This window comes from Mercenaria mercenaria, chromosome 12 (assembly GCF_021730395.1).
Source record: "Mercenaria mercenaria strain notata chromosome 12, MADL_Memer_1, whole genome shotgun sequence".
NCBI lineage: Eukaryota > Metazoa > Mollusca > Bivalvia > Venerida > Veneridae > Mercenaria > Mercenaria mercenaria.
The window spans coordinates 37,796,468-37,815,613 of NC_069372.1; the positions used below are offsets into that span (position 1 = coordinate 37,796,468).

The window sequence follows — 19,146 nt, forward strand, 5'->3', positions numbered from 1 at the left end:
CCTGTGACCTTGACCTTTAACAGAGTGACCCCAAAATCGTTAGAGGTCATCTACTCTGAATGACCAATCATCCTATGAAGTTTCATCATTCTGGGTCAAGTGGTTCTCAAGTTACTGACCGGAAATTGTTTTCAATGTTCGGGCCCCTGTGACCTTGACCTTTAACAGAGTGACCCCAAAATTGTTAGGAGTCATCTACTCTGCATGTCAAATCATCCTATTAGGTTTCAACATTCTGGGTCAAATGGTTCTCAAGTTACTGATCGGAAATGGTTTTCAATGTTCAGGCCCCTGTGACCTTGACCTTTAACGGAGTGACCCCAAAATCGATAGAGGTCATCTACTTTGCATGTACAATCATCCTTTGAAGTTTCAACATTCTGGGTCAAGTGGTTCTCAAGTTACTGACCGGAAATGGTTTTCAATGTTCAGGCTCCTGTGACCTTGACCTTTAACGGAGTGACCCCAAAATCTACAGGGGTCAGCTACTTTGCATGTACAATCATCCTGTGAAGTTTCAACATTCTGGGCCAAGTGGTTCTCTAGTTATTGATCGGAAATGGTTTTCAAAGTTCAGGCCCCTGTGACCTTGACCTTTGACGGAGTAACCCAAAAATCGACAGAGGTCATCTACTGTTCATGTCCAATCACTCTATGAAGTTTCAACATTTTGGGTCAAGTGGTTCTCTAGTTATTGATCGGAAATGGTTTTCAATGTTCAGGCTCCTGTGACCTTGACCTTTGACGGAGTGACCCCAAAAACAATAGGGGTCGTCTACTCCAGCAGCCCTACAACCCTGTGTAGTTTGTTGGTTCTAGATCAAATGGTTCTCTAGTTATTGCTCGGAAATGAAGTGTGACGTACGGACGTACAGGGCAAAAACACTATGTCTCCCCCAGAGGTTGGGGGGGGGGGGGGGGGGGGGGGGGGAGGGGAGACATAATAATTCATTTTCAATAATATGAAATTTAATTATTTACAAGAAGGTTACAATCGTCAAATTACAGCCATGATTAGAGCTTTCTACTCATAAGGCAACGCTGGGCTTTCTCTTTTGTTTAACATCAAATGCAATGTAACTAGGAAGAGCTGATTCTTTGCAGTTTGCATTGAAACATCTGGCATTAAATTCAACATTGCAATCATCAGCCATACCATTTTAAACACAGCGTATATAGGAACTTTTACGTTTTCTGAATAACAGAGATTGGATTTGTTATAGACTTGTATACTCATCTGGCAATTTAATATTTATGTGGAACTGTTGATTTCCAAAATTAAGTAATTTTGCGTAAAATAAGAAAATGTTTTAATCGATTTCCATAGCGCAATAAAGCCGGGCACGCCTAAATAGTTTTCTGGTTGATCAGGAGGCAGTCAAGACGAAGTCTGCTTTAACTTCCATGATCGCCAGTAATCAAATGCCAGAAGTATTTAAACTTAAACGCCGAAACCGGGGTGAGTAGTATAGTTCTACATAGACTTTAATGTCGAAAAAATCAATGCAAAATTACAAAACACTAATCGCTGCTCATAGATAAATCATAAATAACTATACATAACTTCTAGTAAAAACAGAAGTAACGCCTAATAAAGAACCCGTACAACTTGCAGTAAATATATAAATATATATCAAAGATGGCAATTAAATAACTAAAACTCCTCAAGTTGTGTTTTAAGTATTCCTGGTATAAAGACAATTGAAACTTCAATCACGCTTCCAGCGGATGTATATATACCACGCTCTTTTAGATGATCATATCGTTTGTAGTCAAAAATTAAGTAATGGACATCTTATATTTTACTGTCAGTAAATATCAGATGGCAGACTACAGGAATACTAATTATTAAGAAATTTAACAACAATCATATTTTTGTAAATATAATAATCGTTATTTCAATGTTTTCCCAATATATGACACACTATTTCCAAAAGAGGTTGATTTGCATCACCAAACGTATTGCATGTAGGATGGATGAACAGACGGACTGCATTCCTTCAAGGTCTTCGACACCCTAAGCATAAAATAGAAAGAAACAACCACTTTCCAACATCAGGAAGCAAAGGTAATCCTTTCTTACGTACAATTTTTCAATAATTTGTCACAATTATAGCGTAAATTCAGTTTATACAGTTACAATGTATCTCAGTTTTCACATTGAACGCTCGCGTCTGTAATCTAAATTCAGTTTATGAGGGCTATGGTACAGACTTAACTTAGTCTGTTTATTGGATGTTTTAATATTTCCAACCCAATTGAAACGTAAGAACATCTTAACTACGATTATTTTTGATAGCTTTTAGTTTGTTTTACTCAGTGCTCACGTAAGGTATTCTTAATGCAATTTATCTAAGACATTTCTCAATATGCCCTAATCATGCTAATCAAAGCTCTTGTGAGGATATCTTAATGTAATCTGTCTAGGATGTTTCTCAATTTGTCCCAGTCAACGCTCACTTGCGGACATCTGTGCGCTGTCTCAACTAGAGCTCTCAGCGTTGCCTTGTCTTCATCTTCCCGACACCAGGTTTGAAGCATTGTGTATATTCTCATGACTGCACTATGTGGATGGTCTTCGACAATGTGTTCTATCTGAACATGTGTTAGCCCTAGTTCAAGACCAAGTAGTTGCCAGTTGTTACCGATGCACTGTGATATGTTGCCTAGCAATATGTCAGTCAACTGGTTGTCTGGAATAACTACTATTTTCCTGTTGTCTTGAAACCACTCTTCCTTCGACTTGTCAACGTTGACATCATGGGTCATTAAGTCTGGACATGGAACACATTTTCTATTCTCCATTTCCTTCATTGCATTTAAATTTTCACTACCGTTTAAGCCATGACTCTGATGATTACATCTAAACCAAATAGTGTATGGTTTTGTGTGGATGTCCTCGGCACTCCGCAATTTCTGAAATTCATTTGTAATTACGGCTTCAGAAAATCGCCGGAAACTGTCTGCTTGTTCACCGTTTATACCTGTTGAAGGACAAAGACTTACTACTGTCATCTCGATCATGTTATTTTTCATCTCAGCTATTCCAGCATGATCAATGTTCAACCGAACTACACAGGTGTCTTTGTAAATTAACGTTTTCTTGCCAGCTTTTGCTATAGGCCACTTACCTATTGCTGCTGATACCAAGCGATGGTAAATGGTAGGTGCAATTGACGAACAGTCGAACGATATCACATAACGAACGTCTGTCTGTTGCTTTCCACTGAGAAATTTGTGAAATTCTGTTCTCGATGACTGATCTGCCAAGAGACTGGGGACAACAAACCACCCTAGTCCTGTTGACTTGTGTGTGTTTTCATTAAAAGCTGCAGCTTCTGATATAATGTGATGTTTCACAAGAAATGACAATAGAATTTCTTTGTTTTCTCTGTACATTTTGAATTTGTCTTCAGGTTTTCCCCACTGCCGGTCAATCAATTGTCTTTCAAGTCTTCCCTCCGTGAGTAGCATTCTCCAAAGTGGGCGGAGTTCTGGTTCATTTGTGCAGAAACGTTCACTTGTGAGTATACATTTAAATGCATCTATGAGATATTGTGGATCGAGCACAACATATTCTGATATTGGCTCTTCATCAAAATAAACAAATGACCCTTTTGCATGATGGTAACGAAGAAATAATTTGACTTCTTCCTTATCACTCAAAGGAAATTCATTCTCAAAATCGATTGCCAAGACAAACTTTATTGAGATAAGCTTTAGGTGTTTCCTTTCCAGTAATGACTTCTCCAGCTGAATCCATTTCAGTGGTATTTCAAAAGTTTCTGACTGTTCATCTCCAATTCTTATGATTGTTTCACGCAATGATTTCACCGACGTATCTTTTGCATTAGTATTATCAACAGCAAAATCGTCAAAATGAATATGGTTTGACAAACTTGTTCCATCAAACATTTCTCTGATCTCTTCAAAGTACTTCCTGATATATATTTCTTTTTCGTGTTTCGTTCCTTTCAGCTTGTCTTTGTGAGTACCTACAAGGATAACCTTTGGTAATAAGCCATCTTCGGATCCAACAAACGAATGAATGGAATTCATCCAGAAATTGATGAAATATTTCATATCTCTACTTTCCGACTCTGTTGGAAACTGGTCCTCAGTGACAATTTGGTTCAAGCCAACTGACAAGTCAAACACCAAAACATAAATTGCCCTTTTGCTGTGAAAGATTGTATGAGTTGCATAGAAAATGTACTGTCCACCAAAATCCCAAATATCAAACACAGTCTCTTTTTCCTTTTGTAAGGATGGCTGACTAGTCTTCAGAGCTTTTGCAAACACATCCTTTTCTTCTATTGATAACAATGAAGATTTCTTCTGATTACCTTCTTTTGTTTCACTTTTGCTTAATGAATTATTTATTATAGCTTTAGTAACTGTACTTTGGGCTAAATCTTCACTAGTCGTTTGCATAGGTTCTTTTGAGGTTTCTGCGCCTGTTATAGTTTGTTGCAACAAACACTTAACTTGCGCTTCTTCTTCTATAAGCCCATCACTTACAGCAACCGAAACTAAACGCTGGACATATTCCGAAGTATCAATGTGGTCTGCTTTGGTGTAATGCAATGTCCCATCGTTAGTTTCCTTGCATCTATATTGTTCCACAACTATTCCATTTGTACTTGTAATGTCTCTGATTTCTTGCCCCAACAACCTTCTCATTAATGTTGTTTTACCTTGTCTGAAGTTACCGACTATGTTTATCCGAATGGACTTATCCTTTTCTTTACCGGCTTGCAAAGCTTTCTCATAGATAGCTAGCGCATAAGGGTCGTGTAATATTTCTTCTGGGACCTGGATATAGATTAAACAACATGATTTAATCGTTACTTGTTTTCTGATAATATGTGATAAATGTTTAAAACAATAGGATGACTTAAGATATTTGCCTTTTTGACAAACACCAGTACATTACGGTATCAAATGGTTAAAGATTAACTTTTGGACCAGGGGAAGCATTCAAAGTGCCTATCTTATTATCAGACAGATTTTAATTTTCCAGGTAAAATAAATGAGACCAATATTTAAACTTCATAGTTTAAACGTAACCGAAATAATCAAATGCTCTCGAGTTTTTGTTTTTGTTGTGTTAAATTCACACCAAAAATATATATGCAAAATAGCGGCTCTTGAAGATTTTATGGCTCAGGAAGACGTAAAGTGCCCTCCGGGAAGTATTTCATCACACGCAGCACCTGGGTAGAACCACCAACCTTCCGTAAGCCAGCTGGAAGGCTTCTTTACATAAAGAATTCTACACCTCAAACGCGGTTTGGAACCCATTGGTGATGGGTTCAAGATTCGCAGTCAGAGTACTTAACCACTTGGTCACAGAGGCCCCTTTAATGCTCTTGAGGAGTATTCAATTAATGATTTCCAAAATGAATTAGTGGACCTATGAAAGTCAGATTTGTCAGTCAAAATGAGATAGTCATATGCAAAAATGCATTTTTCTTTAGTAATGAAATACCATGTATAATTACAGTTGTTTCAAAACTCTGTATGGACACCTTAAACAATTATATGACCTTCATTAAAAAAGATATTGTTTCATTTTTACTTTATGCTTTTAAATGTGTAACTGGAATGCAAAAGTTTTTATTTTTATAATCTTCCTTTTCTATAGACAAGGTTTACAGCATATTTAAAACAAGAGGGCCATAATGGCCCTATATCGCTCATCTGTTATCATTGCACTTAAGGACAAGAAGTTGAAGAAATTTAACAAAAAAGAAAAATAAAATCAAGTGACCCCTGGGGTGGGGTCAATTTTGACTCCAGGTGTGATGATTTAAACAAATTTGTAGAGGTCCACTAGGCAATGCTACATGTGAAATATCTAAGCTCTAAGTCTTCTATGTAAAATCAAGTGACCCCTGGGGCGGGGTCAATTTTGACCCCAGGGGACATGATTGAACAAATTTTGTAGAAGTCTACTAGGTAATGCTACATGTCAAATATCTAAGATCTATGCCTTCTGGTTTATTTTTAGAAATTCTTTGAAGATTTTCCTAGGTAAAATCAAGTGTCCCCTGGGGCGGGGTCATTTTGACCCCAGGGATCATGATTTGAAAATTTTTTGTAGAGGTCCACTAGGCAATGCTACATGTGAAATATCTAAGTTCTAGGCCTTCTGGTTTATTTTTAGAAATGTTTTGAAGATTTTCCTAGGCAAAATCAAGTGACCCCTAGGGCGGGGTCAATTTTGACCCCGGGGTCATGATTTGAACAACTTTAGTAGAGGTCCACTAGGCAATACTACATGTCAAATTTCTAAGCTCTAGGCTTCTGGTTTTTGAGAAGAAGATTTTTTAAGATTTTCCTAATATGTAAAATCAAGTGACCCCTGGGGCGGGGTCAATTTTGACCCCGAGACATGATTTGAACAACTTTGGTAGAGGTCCACTAGGCAATGCTACATGTCAAATTTCTAAGCTCTAGAGCTTCTGGTTTTTGAGAAGAAGATTTTTAAAGTTTTTCCTTTCGGTTGCCATGGCAACCAGAGTTCTGCATGGAATTCAATTCTTTGAATAATTTTGAAAGGGGGCTACCCAAGGATCATTCCTGTGAAGTTTGGTGTAATTCTACCCAGTGGTTTTTTAAGAAGATTTTTTTAGAAATAGTTGACGGACGACGGACTACGCACGACGCACGACGGACGACGGACATCAAGCGGTCACAATAGCTCACCTTGTCACTTCGTGACACGTGAGCTAAAAATGTCCACAAGCTTAGCTATGGACCATGTGGTCGTGAGTAAAATCCGGGGGCGTGGCGTATTTTATTCGTTCTCCAACTCAGACTAATGTGGAGACGCTGGTTGTTATTTCCGGGTAACAGGCAAGTGCTTGTACAGAATCAAATCAAGTGTTGCGTGTACCTTTTTGTCCTGCAAGGGTGTAAAAGGCAGGACCTGTTTTACAAAATCGTTTGAATACCACCGCAATACTTTTTAACATATTTAAGTAATTTGACTTCATGAGGTTTTGCGTGGCGTTCTATGGGAAAATAGGGGGAAATTGGCTATGACGTTAAACACAACAAGAGGGCCATAATGGCGCTATATCGCTAACCTGTTATCATTGCACTTAAGGACAAGAAGGTCAAAAAATCATAATCAAGATCAATCAAAAGAATCATGAGAAAATATAGTTGAAATTTTCTTAAAGGTACAGATATGTCAAAACGCACCTAAAAATTGGAGGTACCATCCATGTTGTACCACAGAAAAGTGGTCTCGGTTTTTCCCTACGGCCAATAATAAAAAAAGTTACTAAATAAGCTATTTATAGTAACGTAAAAGGGAAGTAATTAAAAAAATTATTGTAAGTGAACAAAAGAAGGATCTGCCAAATAAAAACAAAAGCACTGCAATGCAACGCAAATGCAGAGCAATATACACACAAAACAGTCATATGACCTTTGACCTCTAAGCGTGACCTTGACCTTGAAGTAAGCCATCCGAAACATGCGCTCTGCACCTCGTTTCGATGAGATGAACATTTGTGTCAGGTTTCTTTGAAATCCTTCAAGGGGTCCAAGAGTTACAGAGCGAAGCTGCTATTGTGCAGACAAGGTCAAAATAGCTAATTCTAGCCCTTTCAAGGGGCCATAACGCTGGAACCTATTACGAGATCTGGCCAGTTCAGGAAAGGAACCAAGATCTTATGGTGACACAAGTTTTGTGCAAGTTTGATTGAATTCAAATCATAAATGAAGCTGCTATTGTGCAGACAAGGTCAAAATAGCTAATTCTGGCCCTATCAGGGGCCATAACTCTGGAACCCATAAAGGAATCTGGCCAGTTCAAGAAAGGAACCAAGATCTTGTGCTGATACATGTTGTGTGCAAGTTTGGTTAAAATCAAACCATAAATGAAGCTGCTATTATGCAGACAAGTTCAAAATAGCTAATTTTGGCCCTTTCAGGGGCCATAACTCTGAAACCCATTAAGGGATCTGGCCGGTTCAAGAAATGAACTGAGATCTTATAGTGACACAAGTTTTGTGCAAGTTTGATTAAATTCAAATCATAAATGAAGCTGCTATTGTGCAGACAAGGTCAAAATAGCTAATTCTGGCCCTTTCAGGGGCCATCACTCTGGAATCCATAATAGAATCTAGCCAGTTCAAGAAAGGAACCAAGATCTTATGGTGATACAAGTTGTGTGCAAGTCTGGTAAAACTCAAATCATAAATAAAGCTGCTATTGTGCAGACAAGGTCAAAATAGCTAATTCTGGCCCTTTCAGGGGCCATAACTCTGGAACCCATAACGGAATCTGGCCAGTTCAATAAAGGAACCAAGATCTTATGGTGATACAAGTTTTATGCAAGTTTGGTTAAAATAAAATCATAAATGAAACCAGTATCGTGCAGACACGAAATTGTGGACGGACGACAGACGACTGACGAAGAGCTCACCCTGTCACTATGTGACAGGTGAGCTAAAAACATTGTTAAAACATATTTTCAGCTTTGCAAAAGTTAGAGTCAAAACGTTTGTTGTTTTTATTCGTTCGCAGAATATATTTGCTGTTAATAAACATTTGAGAAATGTTATTAAACTTTATAGAAACTATTACCTTTTTTCCAAGCATCCTTGCTGCTACAGTTCTTAGTAAATTATCTATTGCTTCCTGGACACTGGCATAAGTTTTAGCACTCACTTCAAAGAATTTGGCTCCATATTTCGAAGCAAGCTGGAATCAATAAATAACTAAAATAATTGTGCATAAAAATGAAACAAAAATCGTTTAAAACTAAGAATCGTTAACAGAAAAAAAAAAAAAAAAAAAAAAAAAAAAAAAAAAAAACATGCGTATTTCCTTATTCTCGTTACCGAGTTGAGTACGACTGTGTCGCTTTTGCATTAATGATATTCATCGCAGAGTTCTTTTAGATAGTATCTCTTAAATATAATATGAGCCGTGCCATGAGAAAACCAACATCCGCAGTCTGGTCAGGATCCATGCTGTTCGCTAACAGCTTCTCCAATTCCAATAGGCTTTAAAAGCGAACAGCATGGATCCTAACCAGACTGCGCGGATGCGCAGGTTGGTCTGGATCCATGCTGGTCGCAAACCCACTATGTTGGTTTTCCCATGACGCGGCTCAATTTATGAAGAGCTTTCAGAGCCACTGTTTCCCGAATATTTATAGACAAAGGAAATATGCTGGTATATACGAGATGAAAAAAAATGACCAAAACTAAACCGGAAAGCGAAGACAAGATAAACAGGTTATTATTGTAGTAAATGTATGTATTCACCATAGAAATATTATTCAATAAAGTGTTATTTTATTTCCAGTTATTATGAAAACAATCAGTACAAAAGCGGGAAAAGTGGCGGGGGGACCGGTATGCATTCCAAACAAGTGTCTGATGTTATTTGTGATTACGCTACTAATATAAATTACACATCCAGATACGTTTTGTATTTGTTTTCCATTTCAGAAAATAGGTTTTAATCAGTCCATCCTGCTTGTGCAAATGAAAGGGAGGTAACTCAAATATTAAAAATGTTTTTTTTATTTTCTTTCTTTTAAAATATTGGTTGTCCGCTGAAACAGCAATACAGCCATTACAACGTGCCTAAAAATCTTTAGTCAACTTATGTTTAAAAATTTAACAATTTCGTTTAAGAACAAATCTTTGGGAAACAATATTATATGTCTGTCCATAGGACATTGGTGTCCCCGTTTCCTGACACTACACTGTCTCATGACTGTAAGCGAATATTTTTCAAAGGGTCCGGACTCAAGATTTAGGGTATAATCAAATTGAACATTACCCATAGTATGAACATTAGAACATGGTTTTGTTTCTTAACTGTCCTAAAAGTGGGAAACCAAGAAAAATGACATCCCCGAGTTGGGAATCGAACCTTGACAATAAAATATTTCCAACTTTCTTTACCAATACACCATGGAGGAATTCATACGTAATGACCATTAAATGACCATTAAAACGCCATATAACCACCCCCGGTAGCCCGTTGTTAATGCTTTACATTTTTGAATGGCAAAAATAGTAAAATCAGCTCATTTTTATGTGTTTCCATAACATATAATCTGTTTGTAACTAAGTTCCAAAGCCTTCTCAAGAAATATATCAATAGATTAATGATCCATGGTTATATGTATAAATCTTTTTTTTTATTGTCATACAATCTTGAGCTCATTGCCTTTAATTGCCTTTGATATAGTGTACAAATTCCTGACTGCTAAACATAATACTGTATTCTAATTTATATTAGTACAAATTAGTGTTAGTTTTTTTTAATACGCACCTTGTAACCTCTAAGGGTGCTCACTTCTCTTTTTTCTCCCAAATCAATTTTATTTCCAACAATTATCATACATGTATCTTCGTCAAATATCTATAATCAAAATTCATAATTGTAAGTGATAACTGATACTAGAGCAAGTTACAGATCGTTTATAAACTAGAAGGTCATAACAGTTATGTATATTGAACAAAAAGTATAGTAACAATGTTAAACAAATGATGCTATAAATGTATTACACCAAAACTGATACAGTTGAAATACGATATATATATATATTAGTACTGTTTGAATTTGATAACGTAGTAATATGTCTGTTAAATATGTTACAACAGGTCAAAAACGTGTGTACACATGTTTATACAATTTTGGCTTCCTGACTACCACCGTATTCAAACATTTGCTTGTCTGTCAACTTTATATTCCCAGTTATATTAAATTTTTATGTGAAGAACAGTTGTTGTTGTTGTTGCTGCTGTTGTATCTATATGTTTGTGACGTTTTAATTGTATTTTTATTTCTCAATGACTTGGTTTTAAGTGCTGATTATTTGTACAAAAATGAAATTGCAAATAACAACAACACCTTTATCTGATTTAAGCAACCAACCGAAATACGATATGAAAAACAACCCGCTTTATCATGGTTACGATGGCAGCCTTTTTGTTATTTTATCAATGGAAAATGCCCGAAAATCACCGAGCGGAAATCATAAGAGATATTGTGTACGCTTCACTCAATGAATAACATAAAGTAATAGAACGTGAATAAACACCACTATAAAGTTCCTCATTTTTTTCAGAGAAAATAAAATTGAAATTTGACAGCTATTTTGAATTTTCGCTAAATGAAAGGCCCAGTTCAAGTTCTGCTAAACTAATATGTCCATCTTCTATTATCAGGGATTATAAACAATACGGCAAAAGTCTCTGATATGAAATAGAGCTAGATGTGTGTCATTGGAGAGGTCTATCAAGCCCTCTCCATAGTGTTTGCTTTCAAACAAGGAGAATTTAGACTAATCTACTAATTTTACGGCATAAGATTTCACTTTCTAACGTAAATTACGGTAAGCCAGTCTAAAATGGCCCAATGCGCTTGCGCACAAGTAAGTTTTGAAATCTTCTAAGACAAAAATAATTGTTCGTTTAAAAAAAAGAAAATTAGAGTAAAACTATTGTTACAAATGTTGGAAACGGGTCAGTTATTAACAAGAAATATATAGATATATATTTACTATTCTTTGTTCGCAGTATTCAAATATATGCATATGAACTGAAATAACGTTAAAATGTATTTCGTTGAATTAAATGAATTTTTAGTTTAACTGGCGGGTTCGTTTGCCCCGTTCGGAAGATCTGCAGGAATAAGAAGAGTTCTTCCGAGCTTCTGATTGTCGGAGATGTTAATCACGTGATCAAAACAAGGCGGCAATTCGAGAAACTGAGTAATAAACTAGAACAAATAAAATGTTTAGAATTGCACATTAACAAAAAATTTCTGAAAAAAAAAAATCATTTAAAAAAGAATATATTTTTTTTCACTTCCGGCAGACGTCCGTTCGAATGGGATTTTCTTCTAAGCTATTCTCTTGGGCCCGTTGACAAACAAGCCTGTCAGGTGAGGTTCTCGCAAAGATGGTAAGAAGCTAATTTGGCAACTTTCACCAGGGCCAAGTTCAGTGTACAATTATTGCGGTGGTAGCTTTTGAACCTTTTTAAATGGAATTCAGTAACTAGGAAATGCTTGGGCTTACAGTCCTCGGATTGGCGGAGGTTGATCATAACCTGAAGATGACTTATGGATTTTGAGGTCATTAGGTCATTAGGTCAAGGTCACAGTGACTATGACCGCTAATAGGTCACAGTGACCTGCAACAGGGAAACTGTTTTTCGTCTGTAGCACAACCTATCATATACATGTAACCAGATAACAATTAGATAACAATTGTTATCTATGTATCTGATATAAATTTAAAAGGAACAACACTGGACCTCTCCTAGGTTTCTTTTTTAAAAGAAACCCACTTGTTGTATATGGTTTCATGACTCTGTGTGAAATATGTTTAAATATATGCAACACAAACGTTTAAGCACTATATGTGTAATCTTGACTCAGCCAAAGACCATAGTCCTGGTCTAGCTGTTTGAAATTCCAAGGAGACAATCAAGTGCAAAAACGTCACATGTTATGTAACAATCCTCTAATATTTTATGACCGTACATAAAGTATATTTTGTGATACATGGGGCATTAACTGTTTTGCCCTTAAAGCGTATTTTTATGCATATTTGTACGAAGTAAAGGGTCATAACTCTGGTCTTGGAGAGTGAATTCCATAAGAAGAACTTAGGTGTACAAACGCACATGCTAAATAATATTTCTAACTCGTTTCATGACTTCTGTTGCAAAGCTTAACATGCCGAATAACATTCGAGTGAAGTTCAATGATACTGGATCAAATACTTTCTTAGATGTGCAGAATACAGACTCTGACGGACAGGGGCAACTCTGTGCCGCTTCCACAAAAATAAAATTTGGGAGGTACAAAGCAAATTTTATAAAATACCCGACAGCATACCTTTCTGTAGTACTCCATCCAACGCACAGTTTCTTTGAAATTGTTTTCATCTGTTACGTCGTACACAAATACAACACCCTAAAATACCCGGAAAATACTTTTAGTGAATTCTGATACATTGTTCATAACATAAAATAATGATGGACATCATTTCTAATACAATAAGGGTGATTGCTCGATTTTTAAAATAATAGCAGGAAGGATAACTAGTTTTTTTTTTTATTTTAAAACTTCCAAAAAGCTATTTGACCAAAGCACTTAAAACGTAAAAGGACTGAATATAGCTTACGTTTGCGCGTCGAAAAAGCGCCTTGTCAAACGTTTCAAAACGTTCTTGACCAGGAGTGTCCCTGAAAATACAAAAAAAACCAACAATGAAATTCGTTATATTTTAAATACATAATCAGTCAAAAACATACGCTATTAAACGTAAACATTGAGAAATCATAATTCTGTTGTTTATGGACAAAGGCAATATGAATGAAGTGAGTAATACGAGTACAAGGTCAATTACTGCTTCAGGGGCAGTTACTCATTTCGATAAAATTACTAATCTTTACCAGAAGATCAGCTCTATAAGGTTTGTTGTTGGTGCCAAATGTTTCAGTGTATAATTTCAAGCAATATGGAAAGTCAAAGCCACCTTAGATAATTTCAAATTGTAATCAGTATTTGCACAAAAGTTTCAAATTCTCTTTATTTGAGAAATTGTAGTCAAAATCTGTTACAAGACGAGATCAAGTTATAACTGAACACTATATAATTTAAATCTCTGAGAGGTGTGTTTTTTTTTTTTAATTGTGCAGTTCACTTTTTTCATTTCTATATCTTATACATGTAGATGCTTCTATTTTGTTTCGAAAATGTTATAGGTGCGAAAATAGGCGACAAATTAGAGAACATAAAACTTTGACTTTTGAAGATAGTGGTATCAAGCGGCAAATGAGCTAAAACGCAACAGAAATAGTTATTATAAAGAAACAATAGCCAGAGACGACCTATAGAGCCAGTCATTCAGAAATAAAAAGGCTTCTGTCAGTAGACACTGTACATAATGCTACTGCGTTTAAAAAGCTTATTTGAGAGAATGCTTAGCCGACAATTTGAAAAAGGCAAGTAATTATGAAACTTATCCTGCTTCTAACATATTCTTGCATATTGACATCGACGGCCATGAGAACGTCATTTCAATTGGGACAAAATATACATTAATCACTTTTTGACGCTGAACATTAATGGTACCTTAATACCAAAATCATTGTCTAGATGTATTGTATCAAAAGCCTGTAATCATTTCTTTGTTTGCCTGTGTCACGCATGAAACGCCACTACACGAGCGGTCTGATGATGCAATGTCTACAATATAATTGATATAGGCAAACGAAGTACCATCGGCACAGATCGATAGAAATGAATTACCAAAATTGAACTGAAAATTCCTCTCCATCCAACTCAAATGTACCAATGTAAAAGTCACTTCCTGAAAAAGAAGAAAAAAATTAAGGTCACTAAGGTGCAATCTAACCTTTGATGTATACATTGGCACATACCGATGACATTTAGAGAAATTCAAAAGTGATTCTGGTGATATAAATAAAATTATAAACAAACATTTAATTTTAAAAGTCAAATTGTAATTATTAAATTGTAAGCCTAATTCGTTGTAATTATTATACTGATTATATCTGGATGTAATACAAAAGTACTAGATAACCAATCACACAAGTATTTTGCTGGTAGTATTTTTGTGTAATACCAAAATTGCAATAAATGGTAGTATAAGATACCTCGTATCAAAATTGTACACGTTTTAAAGAAGACGTTATGTACTAAATTTGCCGTTGTATAACCTATATAAATGCAATGAAGAAATTACGTAACGTAACGTAAGGTGACATTGCATAATCTATCTTCGCAGTATGGGTTTTGGCGCACATTAATTAATACCCTTGTTAAATCAATCATGATTATGAAAATATCCATTTTAGACAAGAAAGTCCCGTGCTGTCCATGTTTCTAGTATAATATGAGAAATTAATTGTATTCAACTTGTGAATTTCTTGCTTGAGAAAATGGACCCCTTCTTAAGAAAATTTTAATACAGGTCTATATAAAATGACGCACTCTTAATTAAATATAAATATACAAAAAAATACAGAAAATTTTCTAGTTATTTCAAAAAAAATATATGTAACTTTTATTACTGTAACATTTAAAAATAAATTTAAGGTGAATTTAGAAAAATAATATGTAAAGATGGGTGACCATGTTGTCAATATGAAAAATTAAGTCGTAGCATTACATGCTCATTGAAACTAATTCCAGCTGACAAATTAATACAATTCAGAGTTTTAAATCACTTATTTTTTTGAGGATCATAACTGCATAAATAACTTGGAACTTGAGAAATATTTATTTCAAATTGAGATAAAAATTAACAGTACAACCAATCACACACACTATACTTTTCTGATTTATTAATAAGGGATTGCCATATCTGGTACTTAATTTTCTCATAGTTATTTGTAATGTCATTACATTTAATAAATGTGAAATAAAAGGTTATGCATATATTAACATATGCGTATCTCTGCTAATAAAACTATTTGTTTCAATCAGGTTTTGAAAACGTTTCAGAATATAAAGGCAAACTGGTTCAAAAAGTAATAAGAAAAGACATAAATTAGGGTACCCATGCATATTTCTTAGGGATTTAATGTTTGTACACATTTGTTTATCAATATTTCGTAATTTACTAGCAGGAAACATCCCTTTGAACAAATGATGAAAATTGCTGGGAATAAATCTGACAGCATTAGCAGTGACAAGTGTCGCGCCAACACACATACCCCGCCATTTCTTATGTCTAGAGGATATAAGAATTCAAAGAAGAAATTAAGTACCAAAGTTGCCACTGTATAAGGAAGAAGAATGCATAGAAGAAAATACCTACCGATAGTTGCCCTTGGACAGCTTACAAACTCCTTTTTCACAAACCTATTGCACAGCACAGTTTTTCCAGAAGCGCCTGGTCCCATGACAACAATTTTGATGATCTGTTTTTTCCTTGCAGATAGGGCGTTCATCCTGAGATAATAGGCACAAGATCACAGACTGACCTGAGACAATAGGCACGAGACCACTGGTTGACCTGGTTGAAAGGAGGCAATATGCACAAAAAGAAAGTGGTTACACGGAAATTCCTACACTACCTTTAATATCCTTCTATATATTCACTTTAAAAATCTTGCCTTGTCTGGAAAACGGAGAAAGATTTCTAGCATAACGTTTTGTTGTTTTCAAATTATCATGAAAGTCTATAGGATGATCTTTTACTGAGCAAGTGAAACACATATACTGAAGTTTGTATCATCATATTGTTTCGCTTTTAATCATATGGTAGCTATTTCCATAAGCTCAAGCTGTTAAATATGAATCTATGTACAATCCAATTCAAGTATGTGACATACGATAAACATAATTTATTAAGATTATTTCCACCTCCTCCTCTAAAATGTGTACTTTAATGTCTGTGTTAATTTAGCCATAGTTATATAAATATATCCAATATGTGATATACGATTTAAAACATTACTGATTATTTATTTCCACCTCCTCGCAAACAGCACCTGTGTTAATACTACGTACAATACACACAGCTATATTTGAATTTGTTACTAAATTTAGTTTTAATAACGATTTGATGCGGCTGGTTAAGCACGACCGGAGACCAATAGATCGGATAAAGATGTGATGCAGACAAACGTCAATAAGTATTATCGGATATCCCGTACTACGTCAAGTACAAACGGACAAGATGTTTACATTAGTACATTTGAACTTGAGTGTATAAATCTGATTTGTAAATATCTCGTTCCGCTGGACATTATAGTGTTAAAAGGATTATGAAGGAATGGCGAAAAGTTACGATCACTTGTTTAAAATTTTACTGATCGGTGACTCAGGTGTCGATAAAACGCAAATTTTGTTTGCGTTTACGGAAGGCGAATATACATCTAAGTTTGTGTCAACTATAGGTATGTATAACTGTTATCATTTCGAGGTTTATTAGTTTATTAAAGTCTCATTCATGTATAAAACCAACATTGACATTTACAATATAAACATTAAGACAACATATACATGACCAATCTATAAATATTTATAGGAGACTACAACATACACATTTTATGACCAGGCATGTGATTTTGCAAAGAGTATACATGCATAACAGACCGTAAAATTAATCCTTTCATATTACTGTAATATTAATATGACGGACAGAATTTAAAAAATATGGTATCTCCCAAAACATTAGAATTAGACTGCCTGTTGAAAACGTTAAGAATCAGCTAATGATCTGCCAAATAAAACATGCATGACTAAGGTTTCAAACACCACAATAAGGCCTAAAAAATATTGTTCGTTTCCGGTATCCCGACCTATCCTAAATTTTTGGCCCGACCCTAAATATTTTTATGGCCTTGGAGATTTTTTGTTTCAACTTTTTAACACAAAATTGCAAAACTGCACCTTTTATGCTTTAAACATGGTCAGTGATGTTAGAAATCAACTTAGTGATGCTTTAAAGGCAAAATCCCCTAATTTGTATTCATTTTTTGACACAAAAATAGTTTCCGAAAAGTCTCCCTTGATAAAAAAAATCCAAAAAAGAACAAATTTTCCGACTTACCTACCCTAATTTTTTTTAGCATGTTACCGGAAACAAAGAATTTTTTAGGCCTAAGTATTAGCATGCTTTAGATGTATTCAACATAAATATTCAGTAAATTGGAAATGCCTTAGAATGCAATCCTATATTATCTTTACTGCTTATATCACATGTAATTTGGAGTGAACACAAGCATGCGCACGCACGCACGCACAAACACGCGAATGCATGCACGCACGCACGCATACTTCATTATTTATATATAGAAAATGTTGTCAGAAAGGGATGAATGCTGGTACGGTGACATCATATGTTAAAATGTTTTCTTTGTAATTTTTGGTAATACATGCTTATTAACAGCTAGGTCCATATTTTGAGAAGAAAACTCAAATGACACCAAATCGTTGAAAGAAAAAATTGCTTTACATGAAAGTTAAACATCATATAAAACACGTATAGACTGTCAATTTACTGATAAAATTCGGCACTGGAAAATTATTACAGTGTATCAAAAGGAAGATATGTAGCAGTTCCTTGAAAATGGGGAGTTTTTTTAAAGGCGCTGAACTGTCCAACCGTATGGTCTCTTTATGCAGTCTATTTCTGTAATTCAATCCATATAGAACTGCTACATATCTTCGTTTTGATGCATTTGTAATAATTTTCCAGTGCCGAAATTTCACGTACATTGTAACTAGGTTTAACTTTAATTCCTTTACAAGCATGACAAATGGCATTCATGTTTAAAGGTTGGCAAAGTTTTGAGAATATTTTAAGTAACCAGTCATATCCAAGGGACAGTACGGTAAAACATATATTAGACACTCAGTCAGGTAGACTGCTGGTCGTTTATCAAATATTTCTGTGGTTTGGAGATATACTGCTGAACTTTATTTTCGTATCCATGTACATTACGGTATTAAAAACATATATTGGACATGTAGATTGTTCGTAAAGATGTTGTTCGTTTACCAAATATTTCTGTGGTTTGGAGGTGTATTGCTTAACTTTCACACTTTACAATACTACATAAATTCTATCTATCATTTATCGTGATGATACATGTATTAGTTTTATTGATTTCAAATTACAGGTATTGACTTCAGAATAAAACATATTGAGCTGGCTGGAAAGAGAATCAAACTGCAAATATGGTAATGAATTTGATTTTAACATTTTACATTTCAAGGTATCTCAGATTAAAGTTTAAAAGCTTTCTCAACAGATAGGCGTAAACGAAATGTTTTTGGATAAAATCAATGTTTATGTCATGTAGAGTTTCCGAGTTTGACCGGTCTCAGACTGTAAATCACCTACCCCTGAACGCTGTGAACTCGAAACCTTGCTTGAGGTGTAGAAATCTTTCATTTGAGGAAGTCGTACAACTTGCCTACGGAGGGTCAGTGGTTCTACCAAAATGTCCGGCCTGGTCTGAGATAATGTTTTTAGGGACATCTATAGCCGACATCCGCCATTACAAGAAAGAAAGTCGCCTAAAATTGTCGGTGTAACTTAAACCCCAAGACAGACAAACAAATACTGTTCATAAATAATCATGTTCTTTGTGGAGTTCAAAATCCGAATCA

At 35.2% G+C, this 19,146-nt stretch overlaps 2 protein-coding genes across 2 annotated transcripts in view; one reads left to right on the forward strand and one right to left on the reverse strand.

Moving 5' to 3' along the window:
• Nucleotides 1-951: 951 nt before the first annotated feature.
• Nucleotides 952-16,565, reverse strand: LOC123533247 (uncharacterized). The gene is made up of 7 exons (XM_053519726.1): nucleotides 15,842-16,565; nucleotides 14,308-14,368; nucleotides 13,178-13,238; nucleotides 12,889-12,966; nucleotides 10,312-10,401; nucleotides 8,605-8,721; nucleotides 952-4,815 (listed from the first exon to the last, which is right to left on the reverse strand). The coding sequence occupies exons 1-7, from the start codon at nucleotides 15,972-15,974 to the stop codon at nucleotides 2,410-2,412; spliced, it is 2,946 nt and encodes a 981-aa protein (XP_053375701.1). The 5' UTR covers nucleotides 15,975-16,565; the 3' UTR covers nucleotides 952-2,409.
• A 93-nt stretch (nucleotides 16,566-16,658) lies between these two features.
• The window catches only part of LOC123535278 (uncharacterized), a 64,399-nt gene continuing 61,911 nt past the window's right edge, over nucleotides 16,659-19,146 (forward strand). Inside the window, exons 1-2 of the mRNA XM_053520520.1 lie at nucleotides 16,659-16,925; nucleotides 18,654-18,714. Coding sequence (XP_053376495.1) covers nucleotides 16,802-16,925; nucleotides 18,654-18,714 — 185 coding nt within the window. The 5' untranslated portion in view covers nucleotides 16,659-16,801. The remainder of the gene's footprint in view (nucleotides 16,926-18,653; nucleotides 18,715-19,146) is intronic.